This window comes from Petaurus breviceps, unplaced genomic scaffold (genome assembly GCF_028583685.1).
Source record: "Petaurus breviceps papuanus isolate PSGF00001 unplaced genomic scaffold, PetGlider_PUasm1.0 190, whole genome shotgun sequence".
In the NCBI taxonomy this organism is placed as follows: domain Eukaryota; kingdom Metazoa; phylum Chordata; class Mammalia; order Diprotodontia; family Petauridae; genus Petaurus; species Petaurus breviceps.
The window spans coordinates 544,104-566,904 of record NW_027185810.1 but is presented as its reverse complement, the minus strand read 5'-3'; the positions used below and the strand labels follow the sequence as shown (position 1 = coordinate 566,904).

The following is a 22,801-nucleotide window of genomic DNA, read 5'->3' as shown; positions in this document are numbered from 1 at the left end:
TGCATAGTAGATTTGCAGTTTCATGTGCAATCATCTTTTTTGTTATACCATGTTATGGATTTTTTTATTCCATAAATTAAAAATAAAATTAAAAAAAGACTTGCCCCCAGTGTCTGGCTATTTCCTTACAGACATCATGCCTACAATTCTGGTAACTGCCACAGATGCTGGTCCCCAATGTAGAATCAAAAGAGTTATGATAAGAATCTTTCTTCAGTTGTGATAAGTTGAGAGGGAAAATATTTAGCATAATCAAAAAATTTTGTCTACAAGAACATGTCTGTATATATCGGTGGTCCCCATTTAGTAGTTTGCATACATATTGGGGGTGGAAAGAAATGGAAGCTGCAAGGCATTATTATTATTTTTTTAAGCAATCGGGGCTAAGTAACTTGCTCAAGATCACATGGCCAGTTATTTCTGGGTGTGGTGCTAAGTATCTGAGCCCGGATTTGATCCCCAGGTCATCCCAACACTGGAGCCAGTGCTCTTACTCGCTGAGCCACCTGGCCACCCCTGCTGCAAGGGATTATTGCAAATTTTTTTTAACGATACCTTAAGCAGGAAATAATTGCAGAATATTGTGAATAGTATATGTAATTATCCTGGGTCTCACAATATTTTTAATATTGTTGAAAGGAATAGAAAATGTTGTTTGTGTGAGGTTGTTCAAAAACATTTGTTCATGGAACAAAAAACATTGAGAACCACTTCTCTGTATTTAAATAATATGAATTATTAAAAAATAACATGGATTAATTAAATACAATGTATATGAGATAAAGAGAGAAATAGTAAAAAGCCAAGAGAGAATAGAAAAAGAGACTGGGCTTGCTTAATTCTTAATTCTTGCTTAATTTCTACTTTCTCTTTAATCCTCTCAGAAAACTCTTTAATTTGCAAGCATCCCCAGATATGGACTATCTATATCTATCTATAAAATTCTTATCTACTGGGGCACCTAGGTGGCGCAGTGAGTAAAGCACCGGCCCTGGAGTCAGGAGGACCCGAGTTCAGTTCTGGCCTCAGACACAACACCCACACAAAAAATCTAGCCATGTAACCTTGGGCAAGTTACTAACCCCAATTGCCCTCCAAAAGACAAAAAAAAAATTCTTATCTATCTAAGATAGACAGGTATCACCAGTTTTTATCCCTTACTGCTTTTTAAATTATCCGTTGAGGAATCTCATCCATCAAGAAAGGTTCCTCTACTTGGCTTTTCAGGCCAAGGAATCTTGGAAGGAATGAAAGGAATATCCTCCTGGTTAGTCCCTCAAGCTGTAAAACTTGGCTTTTTTACTCTCCTTGATTAGGTCAGAAAGCTTCCTAAGCACACAGAGCCCAAGCATGTGTTTCCTCCATGGCCTCATCTTTCAATCAGGATCTGCTTTTCTAGGTGACTATTTATTGAGGACTTCTCATTCTCTACCACCTACTTAGAAGCATAGAATTTTAGAATGGAAAGATACTTTGGGGATCATCTCATTTATACACAAGAAAAATAAGACCCAAAGAGTTTAAGCAATGCCTCCATAGTCACAGAGTAAGTCAGTCCCTCACTAGTTAAGTTAGTAAAGACCTAGAAGGAGCATGTAAGTGACTGCTGGGCCTGAAATCAGGAAGACTCATCTTCCTGATTTCAAATTTAGCCTCAGACACTTGCTAGTTGGGCGACCTTGGGCAAGTCTCTTAACTGTGCTTGCCTCAGTCTCCTCATCTGTAAAATGAGCTGGAGAAGGAAATGGCAAACTACTCCAGTATCTCTGCAAGAAAACACCAAATGGGGTCATGAAGAATCAGAGATGGACAAACAACAAGAAGAAGCAGCAAGAAGTCAACTTTTACTATAAGATACTTCTTCAACATCTCTTTACAATGGACATGCCACAGGTTTTGTGATTATTGTCTGTAGGTATAACTTATCTACCTACTTATAAGAGGTATTTCTTAAAGGGGACAAACTTTCTGAATTTTTAAAAATTTATTTTGAACATAACAATAGAACATTTTCAAAAAAAGTTAAAGTTGTTTTTATCATAGAAAGTCACCATTTTAAGGAATTATTACATTAAAAGTCATCATGCTACAGCACAGAATGTCAGCCTTGGAATCAAGGTGACTTAGCTTCAAGTTTTGTCTTTGACATACTGGCTTTAACTTCTCAGCAACTAAGAGTAGATATTATGAATAATTGTAGTTTGAATTGGTAGAAAAAATTTCCTCACCAGGCAACTTCCTACACTGATGTAAACATAGGTTCTAATTTAAAAAAAAATCATTACTTGAGTGTGAGTAAATAATCTGAGAGAAGGTCTTAATTGAGAACTTTGGGAAAACCCTGAAGATACTGAGTATCTGAGTTGCACTGTGTTAGGGGCACCACCAAGAATGGGGAAGGACTAAGAAGGTCAGCTCTGGGTTTACTAGAGGACTCCCACAACTTGCCTAGGTCCAGCCTACTTATGGGTCCTTTGCATAGGCAAGGAAGCAGTGGAACACTCCTGGGATGAATAATGTTCACTAGAATTCTGGAATAAGGATTGCTACTTATCCATGGGATTAAAACAAAACTGGTTCTTGAGCTTCCCAAAGACAAATCACTTTCTTTTCAAGAATCTGGCAAAGGGGCAATTAGGTGGCTCAGTGGATAGAGCACTAGTCCTGGAGTCAGGAGGATCTGAGTTCAAATCTGACTTTTACTGTACATAAATGTATATACACATATATACATCATTTTTCTTATTAAAATATTTAATGGGTATGTAATACTAAATAAACAAAGGAAGCAATTTTTAAAAATCTTGATCTTTTATTTTTATATCATCTTTGTTTTCCAATATATCCCTTCCTCTTCCCTGACAGAGAATGATGACTGCTTATAACAAAGAATAAAAAAGAAAGAAAAGAAATACATGCCAGCAAAACTAATCAACATGCTAATTAAATATGGTACTATATTCAGTGCTCAACACCTATAGTCTTTCATCTCTGCAAAGAAGGGAGGGAGGTACATTCTCAGATCTCTTCACTGGGGCCACACTTGGTCACTATAATTGCAGAGTGTGGAGTTAATTGCAAAATATTCAACTTCAATGTTTTAATCATAGTATGTATTGTTTTCTTGATTCTATTTATTTCACTACATGTTGTTCAGTTGTGTCCCACTTTTAATGACCCAATTTGAATTTTTTTTTTTACAAAGATAGAATGGTTTGCCATTTCCTTTTCCAGTTCATTTTACAGAGGAGGAAATGGAGGCAAAGAGGGTTAAGTGATTTGCCCAGGGTCACACAACTAATAAGTGTCTGAGGATGGATTTGAACTTAGGTTTTCCTGACTTCAGATCTGGTGCTCTATCTACTATACCACCTAGCTGCCTTTCCCCACATATCAGTTCATGTAAGTCTTCCCCTGCTTTCCTCTATTCTTCGCTTATCATTTCTTACAGTGAAGTAATGTTCTGCCCCCATGCACCAAAATTTATTTAATTATTCCCCAATCCATAGACATTAAACAAAGGAATTTATAGAAGAGATAAACCTAATGAGAATCAGTGTGGTACAGTAAACAGAGGGCTGACTTCAGATTCAGGAAGACCACACTATGATGTGGTGTCAAGAGACATGACCTGGTATCACAGGACCTGAATTCAAATGTTAGCATTGGCATTTATTATCTTGGACAAGTCACTGAACCCCTTTGGGACTTAGTTTCCTTTTCTGTAAAATTAGAGAGTTGGACTAAATGACCTCTAAGGTTCTTTCTAGATCTATGATATTAAATTACCAACAGTTGTCTACCTTCCCTGTTAAAGGGAATCTCTATACTAGAAGGTTCTTAAACTAATTAAATAAGCTTAATAATGTCTGATATAAATACAACCTATTTACCTTTTTAAAGATGATGACTTCTAAAATTTAAATATCACACTTTTTCCTTTATAATACCAGTAGAAAAAATTGCAGTCTCTGCATAAAAGTTATATATTTCTTGTGATTTGTATTTGTGCTCAAAATTAAATACATCTCCAAAATGTTTTTCTAATTTGCTAACAAAAGAAATTCAAAACATCTTATTGTATTTTATTAAATATTATCTCCATTTTTAAGTGCACAATAGAAGTGAGACATCCATTGAAAAGCAATCAGCTCTATTCTCTCTTTCCTTGGCTATGTGCCCTCACTCATCCTCTTTACTCTTTTTCTTTTTTAAAGCAATCGGGGTTAAGTAACTTGCTCAAGGTTACACGTGTTTCTGGGTGGATGCTAAGTATCTGAACCGGGATTTGATCCCCAGGTCATCCCAACACTGGAGCCAGTGCTCTTACTCGCTGAGCCACCTGGCCGCCCCTATCATCCTCTTTACTCTTGAGAGATATGTTTCATCAGAGGCAGGATTGTGCTGGAGTTAGCACATACTGGCTCATGAAAGCTAATAGTTAAATTTTCAATGTGAGTATTTGTACTTCAGAAATTGGCAAAAGTTGAAAATTGGGATGATTTATTGTTTTGTTGATAGTTTCTAGACTTAAGAAAGTGAAGAAGAAAATGTTAATGATACAGATTAAACATAGAAGTGTGTCCTCCCTAACCAGATAGACAGATAGATAAAGAGACTGAGAGACAGAGAGAGAATTTGGAGAGCCAGTTTTTAAGTACTTATGAGAAAACACCTGATCAGAGAGGGAAATAATAAACAATTGTAGAAGCCTATGCTAGTCTCGAAAGAAGAAGAATAAAGCTTGGTTTTATCTTCTTGCCCTGTTCTTAAAGCTGTGGAAACTACAGGACAACATTTTATGGAGTATAGAAAGTGTTTGGAATTAGTGTTAGGAAAGGATTAGGAATCAAGATACCTGAGTACTAGTATGAACTTTGCCACTTAATAGGTCTATGACTCTGGGCAAGTCATTTCATCTTTTTGGATTTCCAACTATAAAAATGAGAGAGTTAGCCTGAGAAGATAAAAGTGTATTCTATTCTACTATTTTCCATTTAGTTCTATTCTGATCATCATGCTGGTCCAGAGGAATGATTTTTTTGTTGTTCAGTTGTTTTTAAAGAAGCAGTTGGTAGAGGCAGGACTTTCTCACTTTTTAAAAATCTCTTTGAGATACAGACCTAGTAGTGGTATTGCTGGATAAAATGGTATGCACAATTTTATTACCTGTTGAACATAGTCCCATATTGCTTTTAAGAATGGTTAGATCAGGGGCAGCTAGGTGGCACAGTGACTAGAGCATTGGCCCTGGAGTCAGGAGGACCTGAGTTCAAATCCGGCCTCAGACACATGACACACTCACTAGCTGTGTGACCTTGGGCAAGTCACTTAACCCCAATTGCCTTGCCTTCCCCCCTCCAAAAAAACAACCCCAACACCAATAGTGAGTTGGTCAAAGAACAAATCATAGAAATGATGCCTAATTTCATTAAAGAGAATGACAACAGTAAGACAATTATCAAAATTTATGGTATGCAGTCAAAATAGTAGGGGAAAATTTTTATCTCTGAATCCTTATATTAATAAAATAGAGAAAGAACAGATGAAGGATTAGGCATGCAACTAAAAAAATTAGAAAAAGAACAAATTTAAAATCTCTAGTTAAGCACTTAATTGGAAATCCTGATAATTAAAAAATAAATTAATAAAATTAAAAGAAAACCACTGAATGAATAAATAAAACTACAAGATGGTTTTATGAAAAAAATGCACCATGAAATAGATATGCCATTGGTTAATTTGATAAAAAAAGAAGAAAACCAAATTACCAGTGCCAGAAATGAAAAAAGGTGAATTCAGCACCAATGAAGAGGAAATTATAGCAACTCTTAGGAACTATTTTGTCAAATTATATACCAAAGAATTTGATATTCTAAGTAAAATGGATGAATATTTAGGTCCTCCTGACTCCAGGACTGGCACTGCACCACCTAGCTGTCTTCCCCCCCCACCCTTTTTTTTTGCTTTTTGGATGGCAATTGGGGATGAATATTTATAAAAGCATAAATTGCTCAAATAAACAGAAGAGAAAAGAGAATACTGAAATAATCTCATTTTGGAAAAACGAAATTGAACAAGCCATCAATGAACTCCCTAAGGAAAAATTCCCCAGGCCAGATGGATGCACAAGTGAATTCTACCAAATATTTAAAGAACAATTAATTCCAATACTATACAAACTATTTGGAAAAATAGGCAAAGGAGTCCTATCAAATTCTTTTTACAGAATTAATATGGTGCTAATATATAAACCAAGAAGAGCAAAACCAAAGAAAACTACAGACCAATTTCCCTAATGCATATTGATGCAAAAATTTAAAATAAAATAAAATACTAGCAAAGAGATTATTGCAATATACAACAAGAGCCATACACTTTGACCAGGATTTATACTAGGAAAGTTCAATATTAGGAAAACTATCAATAATAAAACTAACAGTAATTATAAGATTATCTCAATAGATGCTGAAAAAGCTTTTGACAAGATACAGCAACTATTCCTATTAAAAACATTAGAAAGTATAGGAATAAAGGGAATGCTCCTTAAAATGTTAAGTAGTACCTAAAACAATCAGCAAGCATTATCTAAAATGTGGATAAGTTAGAAGCTTTCCCAATAAGATCAGGGGGTGAAGAAAGGATGCCTATTATCACTATTGGCTAATATTATATTATAAATGTTAGCCATGGCAATAAGAGAAGAAAAAGATATTGAAGGAAAAATAATAAGCAATGAAGAAACAAAACTATCACTTTTTTCAGATGATATGATGGTATACTTAAAAAATCCTAGAGAATCAACTAAAAACTAATTGAAATTAAAAACTTTAGCAGAATAGTATGATATAAAATAAACTGACAAAAATCATCAGCATTTCTATATATTACCAACAAAGTCCAGTAGCAAGAGATAGAAAGAAATTCTATTTAAAATCACTGTAGACAACATAAAATACTTAAGAGTCTACCTGCCAAGACAAACCCAGGAACTATATGAACACAATTTTGAAACACTTTTCACACAAATGAGATTATATCTAAAAAGCTAGAGAAATATAAATTGCTCATGGGTAGGCCAAGCCAATACAATAAAAATAACAATTCTACTTAAATTAATTTACTTATTCAATGCCATATTAATCAAAATACCCAAAATTATTTTATAGAGCTAGAAAACAATTATAACAAAATTCATCTGGAAGAACAAAAGGTCAAGAATTTCAAAGGAATTAATGAAAAAATGTGAAGGAAAGCTACCTAGCTGTACCAGATCTCAAATCATATTATAAAGCAGTAATTATTGAAACAATATAGTACTGACTAAGAAATAGAGTGGTGGATCAGTGGAATAGATTAGGTACATAATACACAGCAGTAAATGACCATAGTGTTTGATAAACACAAAGATCCAAGCTTTTGGGACAAGAAACTCATTATTTTACAAAAACCACTGGGAAAAGTGAAAAACAGTACAGTAGATATTAGGTGTAGACCAGCATCTCATACTGTATATCAAGATAAGGTCAAAATGATTATATAATTGGACATAAAGGGTGATATCATAAATAAATTAGTGGAGCAAGGAATAGTTTACCTGTCAAAATTATGGATAAGGGAAGAATTTATGACCAAATAAGAGACAGAGAACATTACAAGATGTGAAATGGATAATTTTGATTATATTAAAAAGTTTTTGCACAAACAAAACTAATGCAACCAAGACTAGAAAGAAAGCAGAAATCTGGGAATTTTTTAAAAACAAGTTTCTCTGGTAAAGACCTCATTTCTCTCTTTCTATTTTTGCTTTTTGGAGGGGTGGAAGGTAGGGCATTTGGGGCTAAGTGACTTACCCAAGGTCACATAGCTAGTTTTTGTGTTGTGTCTGAGGCTGGATTTAAACTCAGGTCCTCCTGACTCCAGGGCTGGCGTTCTATTCACTGTGCCACCTACCTGCCCCAAGACCTCATTTCTTAAATAGAGAATAGAATCAAATTTATAAGAATCCAAGTCATTCTTTAATTGATAAATGGTCAAAGGATATGAACAGGCAGTTTTCAAATGAAGAAATCAAAGTTATCTACAGTCATATGAAGAAATCCTCTGAATAACTATTAATTAGAGAAATGCAGATTAAAACAACTCTGTGGTACCATCTTGCACCTTTCAGATTGGCTAATATGACAGAAAAGGAAGCTGAGACCCAGAGAATTTAAATGAATTAGAATATTTTATACTGGCAGAATTAGGAGGAGAATTCAAGTATCTCGAGTCCTTATTGTCTTTTTACGACACCATCCTAATTCTGCTCTGAAGGTCTTGTTCTTAAAAGAGAGGTTCTTAATCTTTTTTTTGGCAGTCCAGTGAAGCCTAGGTACCTCTTCTCAGAATAAATGGTGTGTTGCATATATTCATAATAGAAAGAAATGATAAATTTCAATAAAAGGTTAGTGAAAATAAAGAAGTATATTTTTCTCCTCTATCTTCATAGATATCTTCCTAGTCCCTGAAATCTACTGATGGATCCCACATTAAGAACCTCTACCTTTTTTTTTTTGGAATATTTTCCCATTTATATTTAAAAAGAATTGTCATTCTTTTTTTAAAGTTTTGACTTCCAAGTTCTATTCTCCCTCACTCTCTTCCCTATTTCCTTCCTGAGACAGTAAGTAATTTATGTTATGTATGTTTGTAGTAGCAAAGAGTTGGAAATTGGAGGAGACATCCATCACTTGGGAAATGACTAAACAAATTATGGTATATGATTATAATGGAATACTATTGTGCTATAAGAAATGATGAGCAGGTGGATTTCAGAAAAACCTGTAAAGACTTACATGAACTGATAAAAAGTGAAGTGAGCAGAACCAGAAGCTCATTGTACACAGCAACAGCAGTATGAATATCAGCTGTGAATGACTTAGCTATTCTCAGCAATACAATCATCTAAGACAATTCCAAAGGACTAATGATACAAAATGTGATTCACCTCCAGAAAAAGATCTTATGGAGTCTGAATATAAATCGAAGCATGTATAACATACATACATGTGCAATCACAAAAAACATATTTCCATATTAGTCATGTTGTGAAAGAAAACACAGACAAAAAAATGACAAAAAAATTAAGTGAAAAAATAGTATGCTTCAATAGTATTCCATTACAATCACATACCAGTAAAAGTAAAAGAAAAAGAAAAGGAAAAGGATAAATGTTGGAGGGGATGTAGGAAAATTGGGGCACTAATGCACTGCTGGGATTGTGAACTGATCTAACCATTCTTTTTTCTTTTTTTGCTTTTTGGAGGGCAATTGGGGTTAAGTGACTTGCCCAAAGTCACACAGCTAGTAAGTGTGTCAAGTGTCTCAGGCCGGATTTGAACTCAAGTCCTCCTGACTCCAGGGCTGGTGCTCTATTCACTGTGCCACCTAGCCACCCCTGATCTAACCATTCTTGAAAACAATATGGGACTATGTCCAACAGGTTATAAAATTGTGCATACCATTTTATCCAGCAATACCACTACTAGGTCTGTATCTCAAAGAGATTTTTAAAAAGTGAGAAAGTCCTACTTGTATAAAAATGTGCCAGCTTTTTTTTTGTAGTAGCAAAGAGTTGTAAATTGAGTGGTTATCCATCACTTGGGGAATGGCTGAACAAATTATGGTATGTGATTGTAATGGAATACTATTGAAGCATACTATTTTTTCACTTAATTTTTTTGTCATTTTTTGTCTGTGTTTTCTTTCACAACATGACTAATATGGAAATATGTTTTTTGTGATTGCACATGTATGTATGTTATACATGCTTCGATTTACATTCAGACTCCATAAGATCTTTTTCTGGAGGTGAATCACATTTTGCATCATTAGTCCTTTGGAATTGTCTTAGATGATTGTATTGCTGAGAATAGCTAAGTCATTCACAGCTGATATTCATACTGCTGTTGCTGTGTACAATGAGCTTCTGGTTCTGCTCACTTCACTTTTTATCAGTTCATGTAAGTCTTTACAGGTTTTTCTGAAATCCACCTGCTCATCATTTCTTATAGCACAATAGTATTCCATTATAATCATATACCATAATTTGTTTAGTCATTTCCCAAGTGATGGATGTCTCCTCCAATTTCCAACTCTTTGCTACTACAAACATACATAACATAAACTACTTACTGTCTCAGGAAGGAAATAGGGGAGTGAGGGATGGAGAAGAGAATTTGGAAGTCAAAACTTTAAAAAAAAGAATGACAATTCTTTTTAAATGTAAATTGGAAAATATTCCAAAAAAAAGGTAGAGGTTTTTAATGTGGGACCCATCAATAGATTTCAGGGACTAGGGAGATATCTATGAAGATAGAGGAGAAAAATATACTTCTTTATTTTCACTAACCTTTTATTGAAATTTATCATTTCCTTCTATTATGAATATATGCAACACACCATTTATTCTGAGAAGAGGTACCTAGGCTTCACTGGACTGTCAAAAAAGATTAAGAATCCCTCTTTTAAGAACAAGACTTCAGAGCAGAATTAGGATGGTGTCGTAAAAAGACAATAAGGACTCAAGATACTTGAGTCCTCCTCCTAATTCTGCCAGTATAAAATATTCTAATTCATTTAAATTCTCTGGGTCTCAGCTTCCTCATTTCTAAAGTGACTAGATGATTTCTAAGCTTTGTTCTGATTCTGAAATTCTGTGATTTCATTAAATTAGTTTCTCTACTATACAATATTTAGGGAGCCTAGTGTTATTTACTAGATATACTTAAGAGTAAATAAAATTACATTTCTTTAAAATATTCTACAGGGTAGTTTTTCACTAAATTAGCTTACTCCTATTAAATTTATAAGCTGAGTGAATTACTGAGGCTGGCAAAAAGAAAAGCTAAGGGAAATTCAGTTATATAACTGGATGAGAGCAAGGATGGTAATAAATTATAATAGTTTAAATTTATACAGCGTTTTACAGTTGGTAAAGCACTTTACAAACACTCTCTCATCTTCAAAAACATTAAGGGCCATTATACGTCATTATGCACAGTTACCTGTCCTTTCTCTCTTCTAAGGATAGAAGTAGAAGGAAAAAACATTAGCTAGTAGCATGGAGGATTTAAGTTAGACTTTGAAAGAGGGCTCCAAGATGATATGAGAGCCCAGGGAGCTGGAATGAATCAATGAAGTTATGACTTGTTCTTGGAAGAGCTTTTAGTAACAATATAAACACCCCTCATGCTTAGGTGATTTTCTTTGCTGTTCTGCCTGCAGATAAGAGGATAAACTCAGTTTCCCTTGAGATTCCTTTTAGTCCCTGTAGTCTATAATAATTTTAGAAATTACCTTTAAAATTTTGGAAATTTCCAAACTACTTTTATCAGTAATTTCATTCTGTCACTAAGGTAGCTGCTACTTTATCTATCATTTGTTTGCATTTCTTTTAGGCAAAGTACCTATCAAATATTCCTCTCTCTATCTCTGTCTGTGTGTCTTTCTGTCTCTGTCTCTCTCATAATTATTCATACTCAAGATGTAGAAATTGCCCCCAACCCAATACCTAATCTATAATGATAATTCCAGGTGCTATGGATTTTTAACATTTGTTGTAAGGAGTTTATGCCAATATATCTCTCCCAAAGCGAAAGTATTTGAATTTTAACCCAGCTGTGCATAATCATTTCTTTCATCATATGGTCATTAGACAGTGGCGAAAAAACAACAGGTGAAGCTTATTATTCTCTCTAGTAAAAGATGAATACATTTAGTATAAGATGAGTATATGGTCTCCATCAACACTTCTTACAATGTCCTGAAGAACTTATTATATTTAAAAGAACCATAAGAGAGCCGTAAGGCAATTTCAATGTTAGTTATATTAGAATCACAAATTTCAGAAGTTGGAAGGGACTAGTAGCTTAAACCCTATCTCAACTATTATCCTCTCAACAGCACTTCTAACAAGTGGAATTTACTCTTTGACTAAAATTTTGAAGTGGAAACCCACCAATTGTCCAGACAACACATTCTACCTTTCAGTGTCTTTAATTTTTAGATAGTTTTTCCTTACAATGAACCCAAATCAATCTCTCTCCAACTTCTATTTACTATTCCTAGTTAAGGCCTCTGTGGTAAAGGAGATTCTCCATTCCCATGACAACCCTTGAGATCCAGAGTGTTCTTTTCCACATTAAATATCCCTAGTTTCTTTAATGGGTCCCCAGGAGGTCCTCTTTAAAATATTTATTGTGGATTATGTTTATACCCCTTAATGCATATTCTAATTTGGTTGAAATTCCCCTATTATTGACCCCAGATTTTCCCCATTTCCCTTATCCTGGGTTACTCCTTTCTATCCTCTAAAGTCTTCCAGACTAGCATTTATGGGTTCCATCAGTATATTCTAAATCCCAAAATATTCTATGGCCAAATCAATTTGTACAATTCTTGTCCACAAGGATAATAACCATTTTTCTATTCTACTATCTCTTTAATATTTCAGTACTATAAATCCTTATGCAAAATAACTTGACCAAATGAAACTGAGGCTGGCAAAAGATTCATGCTATCATCAGTATGGGAACTGCCCCCACCAACAAAGATCATAGCCCCTCCATGCCTCAGGAGGCAGCCTCTGTGGGTTGTGGCTACAAAAATTCATCACTTTGGCCAACATTCTGATAATGAACCTCTCCAAATTCTGCTTATCTAGTCCACATTGACACTGTTCATTATCAACCCTGAATTTGAAGCTTTTCACAACCTTTGAGAAGTCAAGGTCAGATGGTTCCACTGTGCTGTGTCTTGGTCAGATTGCATTTGGACTCCTGGGTTCAATTCTACATACCATATTTTAGAGAGAGCATCAATAGGCCAGAGCTTATTAAGAAAAAGATCAACAAGGCATTTGAAATCATGTTATATAAGAAGACCGACTGAAAGAACTGGGCTATTTGTCCTAAAGAAGAGACAATTCTCTGGAAAACAAAGTTATCTTTATATCTTTGAGAGGTCAGCATGTGAAAAAGAGATTTGATTTGTTTTGATTGGCCCTGGAGAATTAGTGGATATGAGTGGTTTGAAGGAATATCATCATTCACAGAACCCTAGATTTAGAGCATTTGGGAACTATTGTGTCCAACTCCATCTTTTTACAGAAGAGAAAACTGAAGCACAGAGAGATTAAGTGACTTGCCCAAGGTCATGAAATTAATTAATTTATTAAGTGCCTACAATGTGTCAGACACTGACAAGGTGGGATTTGAAACCATGTGCTCACAACTCTGAGACCAGCTCAATCTCTACTACTCCATGTTGCCTCTTGACTTAACATAAGGAAAAACTTACTGAAAAGTAAGCTCTCCAAAAGTGATATGGATTGTACTAGGAAGCAGTGAGCTCCCTGTCTTTGGGAGATTACTATTTAATCATCAGAATGTTATAGAAGGAATTCAAGAATGGGTTGGGTCAGATGACTTTTGAGGTCCCTTCTGACTCTGAGATTCCATGAACACACATCCACACACACCATGTCTCCATTTATTAGTTGTAAAGAAGACTGATTCCTCTTACCTTTATCATAGATTTCCTTCAAGACCCCTCGCTTTATAAGCTCCTCTCTGCTTTGTCGCATTGAGATTTTTCTTTCCAGAGCTATGAGGAAATGACAGAGAAACAGGTTTGAATCGGCACAAGCACATTGAAAAAAACAATCCCATTTTAACAAGCTAAGTTCAGCACGCCAATTCATCACACATTGTTCCTGTTCATGACATCTCTTCACAGATGGCATTTTTCTTTGAAACCTCTAGTACATATGCATTATTTCCCACTTAGTCCATGCTTCCTTTCTCCCTGCCACCCCCTCCCCAATAGTTTGAAAATCGAAAATCAATGTGGAGGTGTCGACTCCTTTGTTTCAACTTTAGAGGGTCAGGAGTAAAGTCTGAGGGTAGCAGGAGGGGGTAGAACAACACAGGCCTGTGGCATGTCCCACCTGTGGCTCTTCTGCTATTTGGCTCATCTTCAGAGCAACTAGGCATGGAATGAACTGCATGCCATAACAAAAAGCTTCCACCATCACTCACCAGAGCCAAAAGTTCAGGAGAGCTTGCAAGTAGGGGGTCAGGCAGGGAGAGGAGATGTTCTCCTTGGAACAGCGGGAGTAATAGAGATGTATTCAAGTGGAAAAAAGCCTAGGAGTGTGAAGCTAGGAGCAGGAAAAATGGCAAAGCAAGGCCAAAAAGCTAGGGGCACTGACTGAAAGGAAGTCCTGGAGCCATGTTTTAACCTGTGGAATAAAGAAATTTGTCCTAGTCACTGCCAGTAGCAGCTTTGCAGAGTTGAATGTGATAGATAATTTGGTTAAATCTTTTTTCAGGCTAAGAAGCTCAACAACTTTTGGGGGGGCAATCAGGGTTAAGTGACTTGTCCAGGGTCACACAGTTAGTCTCTGAGGCCAGTTTTGAACTTAGGTCCTCCTGACTTTGGTGCTCTACCCACTACATTACCTAGCTGCCCCACAACAATTTTATAAAAAGCAATTAGCCTTTAACAAAAGTGACTTATAAAATGAGAAAAGAAAATGACTTATTCATAAACAAGATGGGGAAGAGAAAGAATAAATGTAAGGAGACCTACTTGAAAGCTATTTCTTACAATTAGTTCAAAAAGGTGGTAATAAGAGTGGTAAAAGGTAATAACATCCCAAGTCTGAATTTATATTACAGCATTATCCTAGCAATTAGAAGACCTACTCTGTATACATCTTATATGTAACTAGCTATTTACATATTGTCTCCCCATTAGAAGATCAATTTCTAGAGGGCTGGGACTGTTTTTTGCCTTTCTTTATACCCCTAGCATGTAGTACAAAACCTAGAACAGAGTAAGTGTTTAGAAAATGCTTGTTGACTAATTATGTTCTAAGTGTTATGAGCTAGTGTGACCTTAGACAAGTCACTTAACTTCATGAATTGGTTTCCTAATCTATAAACAAATGATCTCTAAGCTTTTTGTTGTTGTTGAAATCTTACTTTTAAGTCATAAAATTTAAGCCCAGCATCATATTTGTTATGGGGAAACTTGCAATCAGTTAAAGCTAAAATATTTTTTTCTCTGTACCCTTTGCTCCTCAGAGATATAACTAAAATTTCTTTAAACTGGGCGAATTCCACTGAGTAGTATGGGGATGCTAGTGGCAGTGGCAAAAAGCCCAGTCCACCAAGGAGGGTAAGCATGCCAATGGCCCAGAGAGTCCTGCCTTTGCCCCTATAACAATTGTGTCTGTATGTGTGTATCTAGGGAATTGGTCCACATGATATGTACCACTTAAATTGAGGCCCAGGGGCCTGCTTAAGTTACATGGTAGTAGTACAGCTTGACAGATGAAGGCTGAAATATAGGAAAAGTGGTTTCTACAGTGAGAAAGCAGAAACAACACATGTTGGCACCTCTGTGTAGTTTCTGTTCTCCATCCTATTCCCACCTATTTGAATTTACTATAAGAAAATAGTTCCTAAGTAGGTCTTCTTACCTTCACTCTTTCTCCCCTCCAATCCACCTTTCATCATGGTACCAGACTAATCTCACTTACATACATATCTGGACATGTTACTCCTTTGCTCCAAAACCTTAACAACTTTGGCAAAGAGACGGGTGATTACTTTCTACTGTTGTCTCTCCTTGCTGGAGCTGTCTATCCCATCTTCTCCTGTTTCCTGAAGAAGTTTACCCTGTCAATCATTCCTTCTTTCTTGTTCATCTTCAATCTCTCCCTATCTGCTGGCTCCTTACCCACAGGCATGTTTAGGTTTCTTAAAAGATTTCTTTCAAACTGTTCAGGTGAACTCAGGTGAATTTACCATTCACTCAGGCTGTCATCTTACATCTCTCTTTCTTTCACTGCCAAGCTCCTAGAAGGGACCATCTCTCCTTACTGTCTACAGTATTTCAAAACTTATTCACTTCCTGACTGACTTGGATAGACTTAGCCCTTCTCAGCAATGTAAGAACCTGAAACAAATTTTTTTCTGAAGGACTCATGATGGAAAATGCCATCCGCATCCAAAGAACTATGGAGTCTGAATGCAGAGAGAAACCGACTATTTTGTTTTGCTTTTTCCTTTCTCATGGTTTCTCCCATTCATTCTACTTCTTCTATATAACACGACTAATGTGAAAATGTTTAATAGGAATGTATATGTAGAGCCTATATCAGATTGCATGCCATCTTGGGAAGGGAAGGGAGAGGGAGGGGGAGAAAATTTAAAACTTTTGGAAGTGAATGTTGAAAACTAAAAATAAATAAATTTAATTTAAAAAAAACTTAGGCATTTCCCAAATTCTTACAGTCTGACTGCCAACCCTACCACCTAAATGAAATTGCCCAATGTTCAGTTGTTAATCCCCGTGGCTTTTCCTTCTCTCTTCTTCCTCCCTTTTTCTACTTATTTTTTACTAATTTTCACCTGATTATTTAATTTGACCTTTTGTTCCAGTCCCTGGAGTTCTTTTTGATCTTGCTTCAATTATCTAACATATAATGTTCCTCTCCTAGTTTAATGTCTCTAATATCACCTTCCATCTAAGGTACTTCACACTTCTCATTTCAAATAATTCACACACAATTCTTATCTTGTGAGGCTATTTTCAGTGCCACTTATAAAATTACAAAATAGCTAATTACTATAGCTTCAAAGACAACATCACCACTGCCCTAAAAAGGAACATAAATTAGGGGCAAAAAAGAGACTCCAAGTCACCTGTCTCTGAATATTTCAAAGTAATATTATATTTTTAAAACCCCCACAAAATAAAAGGGAAAGAAGACTTGGGATGGGGAAGAAATAAGCTATGATAGTTACCTTCCTTCCCAGTCAAAATAATGGTAATCCTTCTGTCCATCTTGAAGAGTATCTGCTGTACTAGGACTTTGCTAATGAGGTCCAGTTACTAGCATTATCATTATCATTATTATTATTTGTATCTAGAACTTAATAGATGCTTGTTGAATCAAATTGAGGAGGGGAAAGAAGTGAAGAGAAAAATATCAACGGGTTGGTTGTGTCTACTAAATGTCAGGGACTAAGCATGGAGATACAAACAAGGTTAAAAAAAATAATCCCTGCTCTCAAGGAGCTCAAGGTCTAACAAGGTAAAAGAAAAGAAGAGTCTGGAGGAAGCAGGGTGAGGTAAGAAGAGAAAAGCAATGGATTTGGCACCTATTGAAAAGGTGGGGAGCTGAAACCAACTGTCTAAACCAGAAAAGAAGTGCCTCTTCTACCCACTCTAGTAGCGAAGGGAAAATGATTTTGATTTGATGTTGGGAGAGAGGGTGGAGTTGGTTCTGACAATCTGGCATGTGGGAAGAGAAATGTGTGTAACAGATAAGGAGGCTAAAAAGAATCTTCCATATATATATTTTAAGGCTGAAAATCCATTCTAAAATGCAGGCATCACTTTAATATTATACTTTGAAAAATGATACCTAGAGCTGTATGGAACATGATGACCATAGTATGAACAGATGTCCACTAAAGGACAATGGAATGTGTCAAAAAGAAAATGAAATTAAATTGGCTCCCTTAGCACATAATTAAGAGAGCTAATCAAAAACTAATCAAAAACACTGCAAATTGAACAGAAGAGAGAGGCTCACACTAAAATAGGAGTCATGATTTATAACCTCCCAAATAAAAGCAACCCCAAATAAAGGTACTTGAACAACTTTGAAAAATAATTAACCAGAGGAATCACAGTAGAGAAATTAGAAATTTGATACCACCTCCCCCATATGAATATTTGTAAATATCCTAGACCAGATGGCAGGCATGCAGTATTAAAAAAACAACCCTAAACCTCTCTCATCAGGAAAGAACTAAATTTCCAGCCTGCTGAAGGCAATTTGTTAGAACAGACTGTAATATCAACACAGATAAATAAACCTTCAGCAAAGCATGAAACACACTATCTCAAGGGTCATACAGATAGAAAAAAATCTAAATCAAGATAAGCTGGCTTTAAAAAAGATTCTATTTCAAGAGTCATGCAGTTAGAAAAAAATCTAAATAATAGATTATATTATATATACATACATAAACATACACACACACATATATATATATAATATTCTGGCCTTTAAAATTATTATATATTAATATTGGATAAAGAATAATTTTAATGGCTCATAATTTTTTTAACTGAGAAATATAGAAATTTTCATGTCTATAAAATGAGATTTACAGGCATCTGAATTGGTTATATGGTCTTACTAGAAGTAATAATATATTAGATTCATATTAGTGATTTAAGTTGAAATAGCTGCTTTCTCTTAAATGTCTTATAAGGTAGTTGGTAAAAGGATCATTTGCCTTATTGATAGATGAAGAAACTGGGACTCAGTGAGGTCAATGGATTTACTCAGCATCAAAGAGTTATTAAGCTTTAGAGGTGGGATTCAAATATAGATTTCCTGACTCCAAGTCTAGGGTTCTTTTCATTATAAAACACTACCTTTCCCAGTGTGTTGCTGTTCATTTGTTTTTCAGTCATGTTTGACTCTTCATGACCTCATTTGGGGTTTTCTTGGCAGAGATACTGGAGTGGTCAGTCATTTCCTTCTCCAGCTCATTTGACAGGTGAGGAAACTGAGGCAAACAGTGACGCGTCTTGTCCAGGGTCACACAGCTAGCAAGTGTCTGAGGCCAGATTTGGACTTAGGAAGATGAGTCCTCCTGCCTCCAGGCCTGGCGCTGTATCCACTGAGCCATGTAGCTGCCCATAGCTTAGAAAAATATCATACAAATACTAGAGGCAGCTGGTGTTTGAGTGGAGAGAGTGTCTAGCCTAGAGTCCAGAAGACCTGAGTTTAAATACATCCTCAAACACTTGCCAGCTGTGAGACCCTGGGCAAGTCACTTAATCTCTGTCTGATTCAGTTTTCTTCAACTGCAAAATAAGGATAATGAGAGCACCTCTCTTTTAGGGTCATTGTGGGGATCACATGACATACTATTTGTAAAGGACTTAGCTGAGTGCCTGGCATATAGTATGTGCTACATAAATGTTTATTCTTTCCTCTTACCCTCTACGATATATTAGAAGTGGGGAAAGAGGGACAAGCAATGCAAGGGGAAAACAGATTGTAAATTTTAAGTGATACCTTTATGATATGGGAATGGGAATTTAAGATCTTCCCTGCTCCTAGGCCCTTTGATAGGCTTAAGTGCACCTGGAGCCTGTGGCGGGAGGCTTTGTTTTTAGGATTGCCCACACCTTAGTGCTCCGTGATTGGGCAGTGGGTCAAGAAAGTTGTGACATTCTCTGAGCCAGGGGAAGGCTATATAAACCCTGATGGGAGGCTTTGTTTTGGGGCTCACTTTGAGAAGAGTTATGTGATTTGACCAGACGAGACTCTGGGCAGCTGTTGAGCCCCCCAGCTTTGAAAACCCAGATGTTGGTGCTTCCCTGACTAGGTATGGATGTAACGGTCAAGACAGTTGAAAGCCTGTCTGCTGCTGTTTCTCTGTATTTGTTGTCTGTTTGTAACTTGTTTGTATTCTCTGAAGTTCAGGGTGCTGACCTTTTTCCCCTGAACTAGGTAAATGATATATGTTTGATTAAAGCAAGATTGTTAACCCATTTTGAGTTGCTTTCCTTTAGAAAAGCAAATCTAAGAACCTGTGTTGGCAGCCACCCTGGGGATGCTGGGGTGCTTGTTGCTACACCTTACTTCAAAATACCATTTCTTAAAGAACATATACATATACACACAGACACACGTATATATACACATATATGTATACACACACACACACATATATATATATATATATATATATTTTTTCCTTGTCGCTTAAAGTTCTCCTCCCTGGATCATTATCAGGAAAAGGCCAAAACCTACCGTCATATGACCCAGAAAATGAGATTTGCATGGTCTATTGAAATTTTTTATTTCCACCTAATTTGGAGGACATCAGACAGCCCCATGAAGGTCTGGGAACTTTGATGAAATACTGAGCAGCTATAAACAAAGAAGGGCTTGCACAGTGAATGACTACCAAGAGGAAAGTTTATCATCAGGCATAAGCAGTAATTCCAGAGAGAATTCCAGAGATTTTTGTATTTGGGGCCATTTGGGAATTAGGACAGAAGGCTTGTTTAAGTGCACAGACTGGAAAATTGGTCAGTTTTACTTTTCAAGGTCAAATCAATATATAGTTCTCATTCTGCTGGAAGGAAAGAAAGGGGGAAAAAAATCACCTTTTCAAACAAGAGGAAGCTAACGTCATTCAAAAGAGAGAGTTGAATACCTGTGTCTCTTATCACAAGAAGAGTTGCCTATAGTATAAGAGCTGCTCTTTTACTCATGAAAAACAAGTAATTTGATAGTAGCAACAACACAATTGGTGCTATGATTTACAGTCTGGACCATAGCTCAAAAATTCCACCTAAAATACAGTGATTTCATATTTATAGCTGTACTTTGTTGGCTTTAGACAAGATACATCCCTGAACATTCTGATGTTTAAAAGCTATTTCTAATATTTGGAATTCAAGTGAGCAGCTTTTTAGTATATATGAATCATGTCCTGTTTTCTGGATAAACTGATTTGAAAGGTCACCCAACTTCCCTAATGCCTGATTTCCCCATTTGAAGAGGTTTTAAGGGGGTCAAAGACAAGAAGAAAGTTCCATATAAGTGCCAGAGTATTCATAGCAGCATTTTTTAATGGTAGTAAAGAACTGAAAATAGGGTGGACGTTCATGGATTTGGAAATTGTTGAACAAACTCCAGCATATGAATTGCTGTAATTTTATGATGTCGTTTGTTGTTCAGGTGATCAGCTGTGTCTGACTCTTTGTGACCTTGTTGAGTGAGGTTTTGTTGTTTGTGTTTGTTTTTGGCAAAGATACTAAAGTGATCTGCCATTTTCTTCTCATTTTACAGATGAGGAAACTGAGGTAATCAGAGTTTAGTGACTTTCTCAGGGTCACACAGTTAGCATGTGTTGGAAGAAGGATTTGAACGTAGGTCCTCCTGACCCCAGGGCTGGCACTCTATTCATTGTACCACTTAGCTGCTCCTATTATTCCATAAGAAATTATAAAGATAAAGAATTCAGAGAATTTTGAGAAGTTCTGCATGAAGTGATGTGGAATGAAATAAGTCAGATAAGAAGAATATAAATGACTATAGTAAAATAAAGTCAAAGTCTGAGTCAAGTTGTAATAACCAGTCTTGATTCTGGAAGAAAGGTAGAGAATGAAGGGGACAGAATATTACATACATTATGATATATGGCAAGTATATTAGCTGTTTTTATTAAGATATTTTCATTTATTAAGAAGAAAAATTCAATTTGGGGGGATGGGGAGGACTAGATATTTATTCAGATATGATTGAGATATACAATATGTGCAAAAAAGTCAAAGAAACTTATTTTAAAAATGAAATTAATAAAATTAGAGTGTTGGATTTCCACTTTTAAATCCAAGTACCTTTTATATTAAATAGACATGACTGAGATCACTATCATCATTATTCAGTAAAGTGCTAAAGAAGTTCCAGTTGATAAGGTTTTCCTATAATAGCCCTTATTTCTTTTTCCCCTTCTATAGCTTCTTTTCTTTTTTTTTTTGGAGGGCAATTGGGGTTAAGTGACTTGCCCAAAGTCACACGGCTAGTTAAGTATGTCAAGTGTCTGAGACCAGATTTGAACTCAGGTCCTCCTGACTCCAGGGTTGGTGCTCTATTCACTGCACCACCTAGCCGCCTCAAGAGCTTCTTTTTTTAAAAAAGCTAAAAGTATTTTTTCCAATTATATGTAAAAATAATTTTCAATATTCAGCATGTGAAAGATTTTGAGTTCCAAAATTTTCTCTCTGAAGTTAAGTCAGTTATAGAAAGAAATAGACAGCAAAACTATACTAGTGGGGGACCTCAACTTCTCTGTCTCTCTCTCAGAACTAGCTAAATCTAACCACAAAATAAACAAGAAAGAAATTAAGAAGGTAAATAGAATTTTAGAAAAGTTAGATATGATAGACCTCTGGAGAAAACTGAATACTGATAGAAAGGAATATACCTTTTTCTTAGTGGTACATGGCACCTACACAAAAACTGACTATGTACTTGTAATGTAATGCCAAGGAAAGGCAAATTCCCAAGGTTCAAAATACCAGCATAGGTGCTCTCCATTTTATTCAGTGACCAACTAAGAACAGAGAAGATCAAAACATGACATCATTCCAAATACAGCATTTACTAAATGTGATTAAATAATCTCCAAGGACTACCCCACCCCAGGACCTTCCAATCATTCAATCAATTACAAAGTCCCTGGTCTAAATACTTCTCCACCCCTAGGCTATACCTTCATTTAGTCCACCACAAAGCCCTGTAATGTAATGCCAAAAGAAGGCAACTTCCCAGGTTCAAAATACCAGCATAGGTGCTCTCTATTTTATTCAGTGACAAACCAAGAACAGAGAAGATCAAAACATGACATCATTCAAAATACAGCATTCACTAAGCATGATTAAATAATCTCCAAGTACTACCCCACCCCAGGACCTTCCAATCATTCAATCAATTACAAAGTCTCTGTTCTAAATACTTCTCCACCCCTAGGCTATACCTCAATTAAGTCCACCACAAAGCCCCTCTTCTCAAATGGAGATTATTTTCCAAACATAGGTGAAGTACCTTCATTTGTCAATCACAGAGCACAATAAGGTCAAAAGTTCCCCACCCCTGGATCACAATTGAATCTACCCCAGAGTTACATCAAGTTTAAACACAGCA

The 22,801-nt window shown here is 35.9% G+C and overlaps 1 protein-coding gene across 7 annotated transcripts in view; it reads right to left on the bottom strand.

Annotated features, from left to right (window-relative positions):
• The window catches only part of PHACTR1 (phosphatase and actin regulator 1), a 695,847-nt gene that overhangs the window by 154,791 nt on the left and 518,255 nt on the right, over nucleotides 1–22,801 (bottom strand). For all 7 annotated transcript variants that reach the window (XM_069092414.1, XM_069092412.1, XM_069092416.1 and 4 more), the window contains one exon: nucleotides 13,567–13,647. In XM_069092414.1, the coding sequence (XP_068948515.1) occupies nucleotides 13,567–13,647 (81 nt within the window). The remainder of the gene's footprint in view (nucleotides 1–13,566; nucleotides 13,648–22,801) is intronic.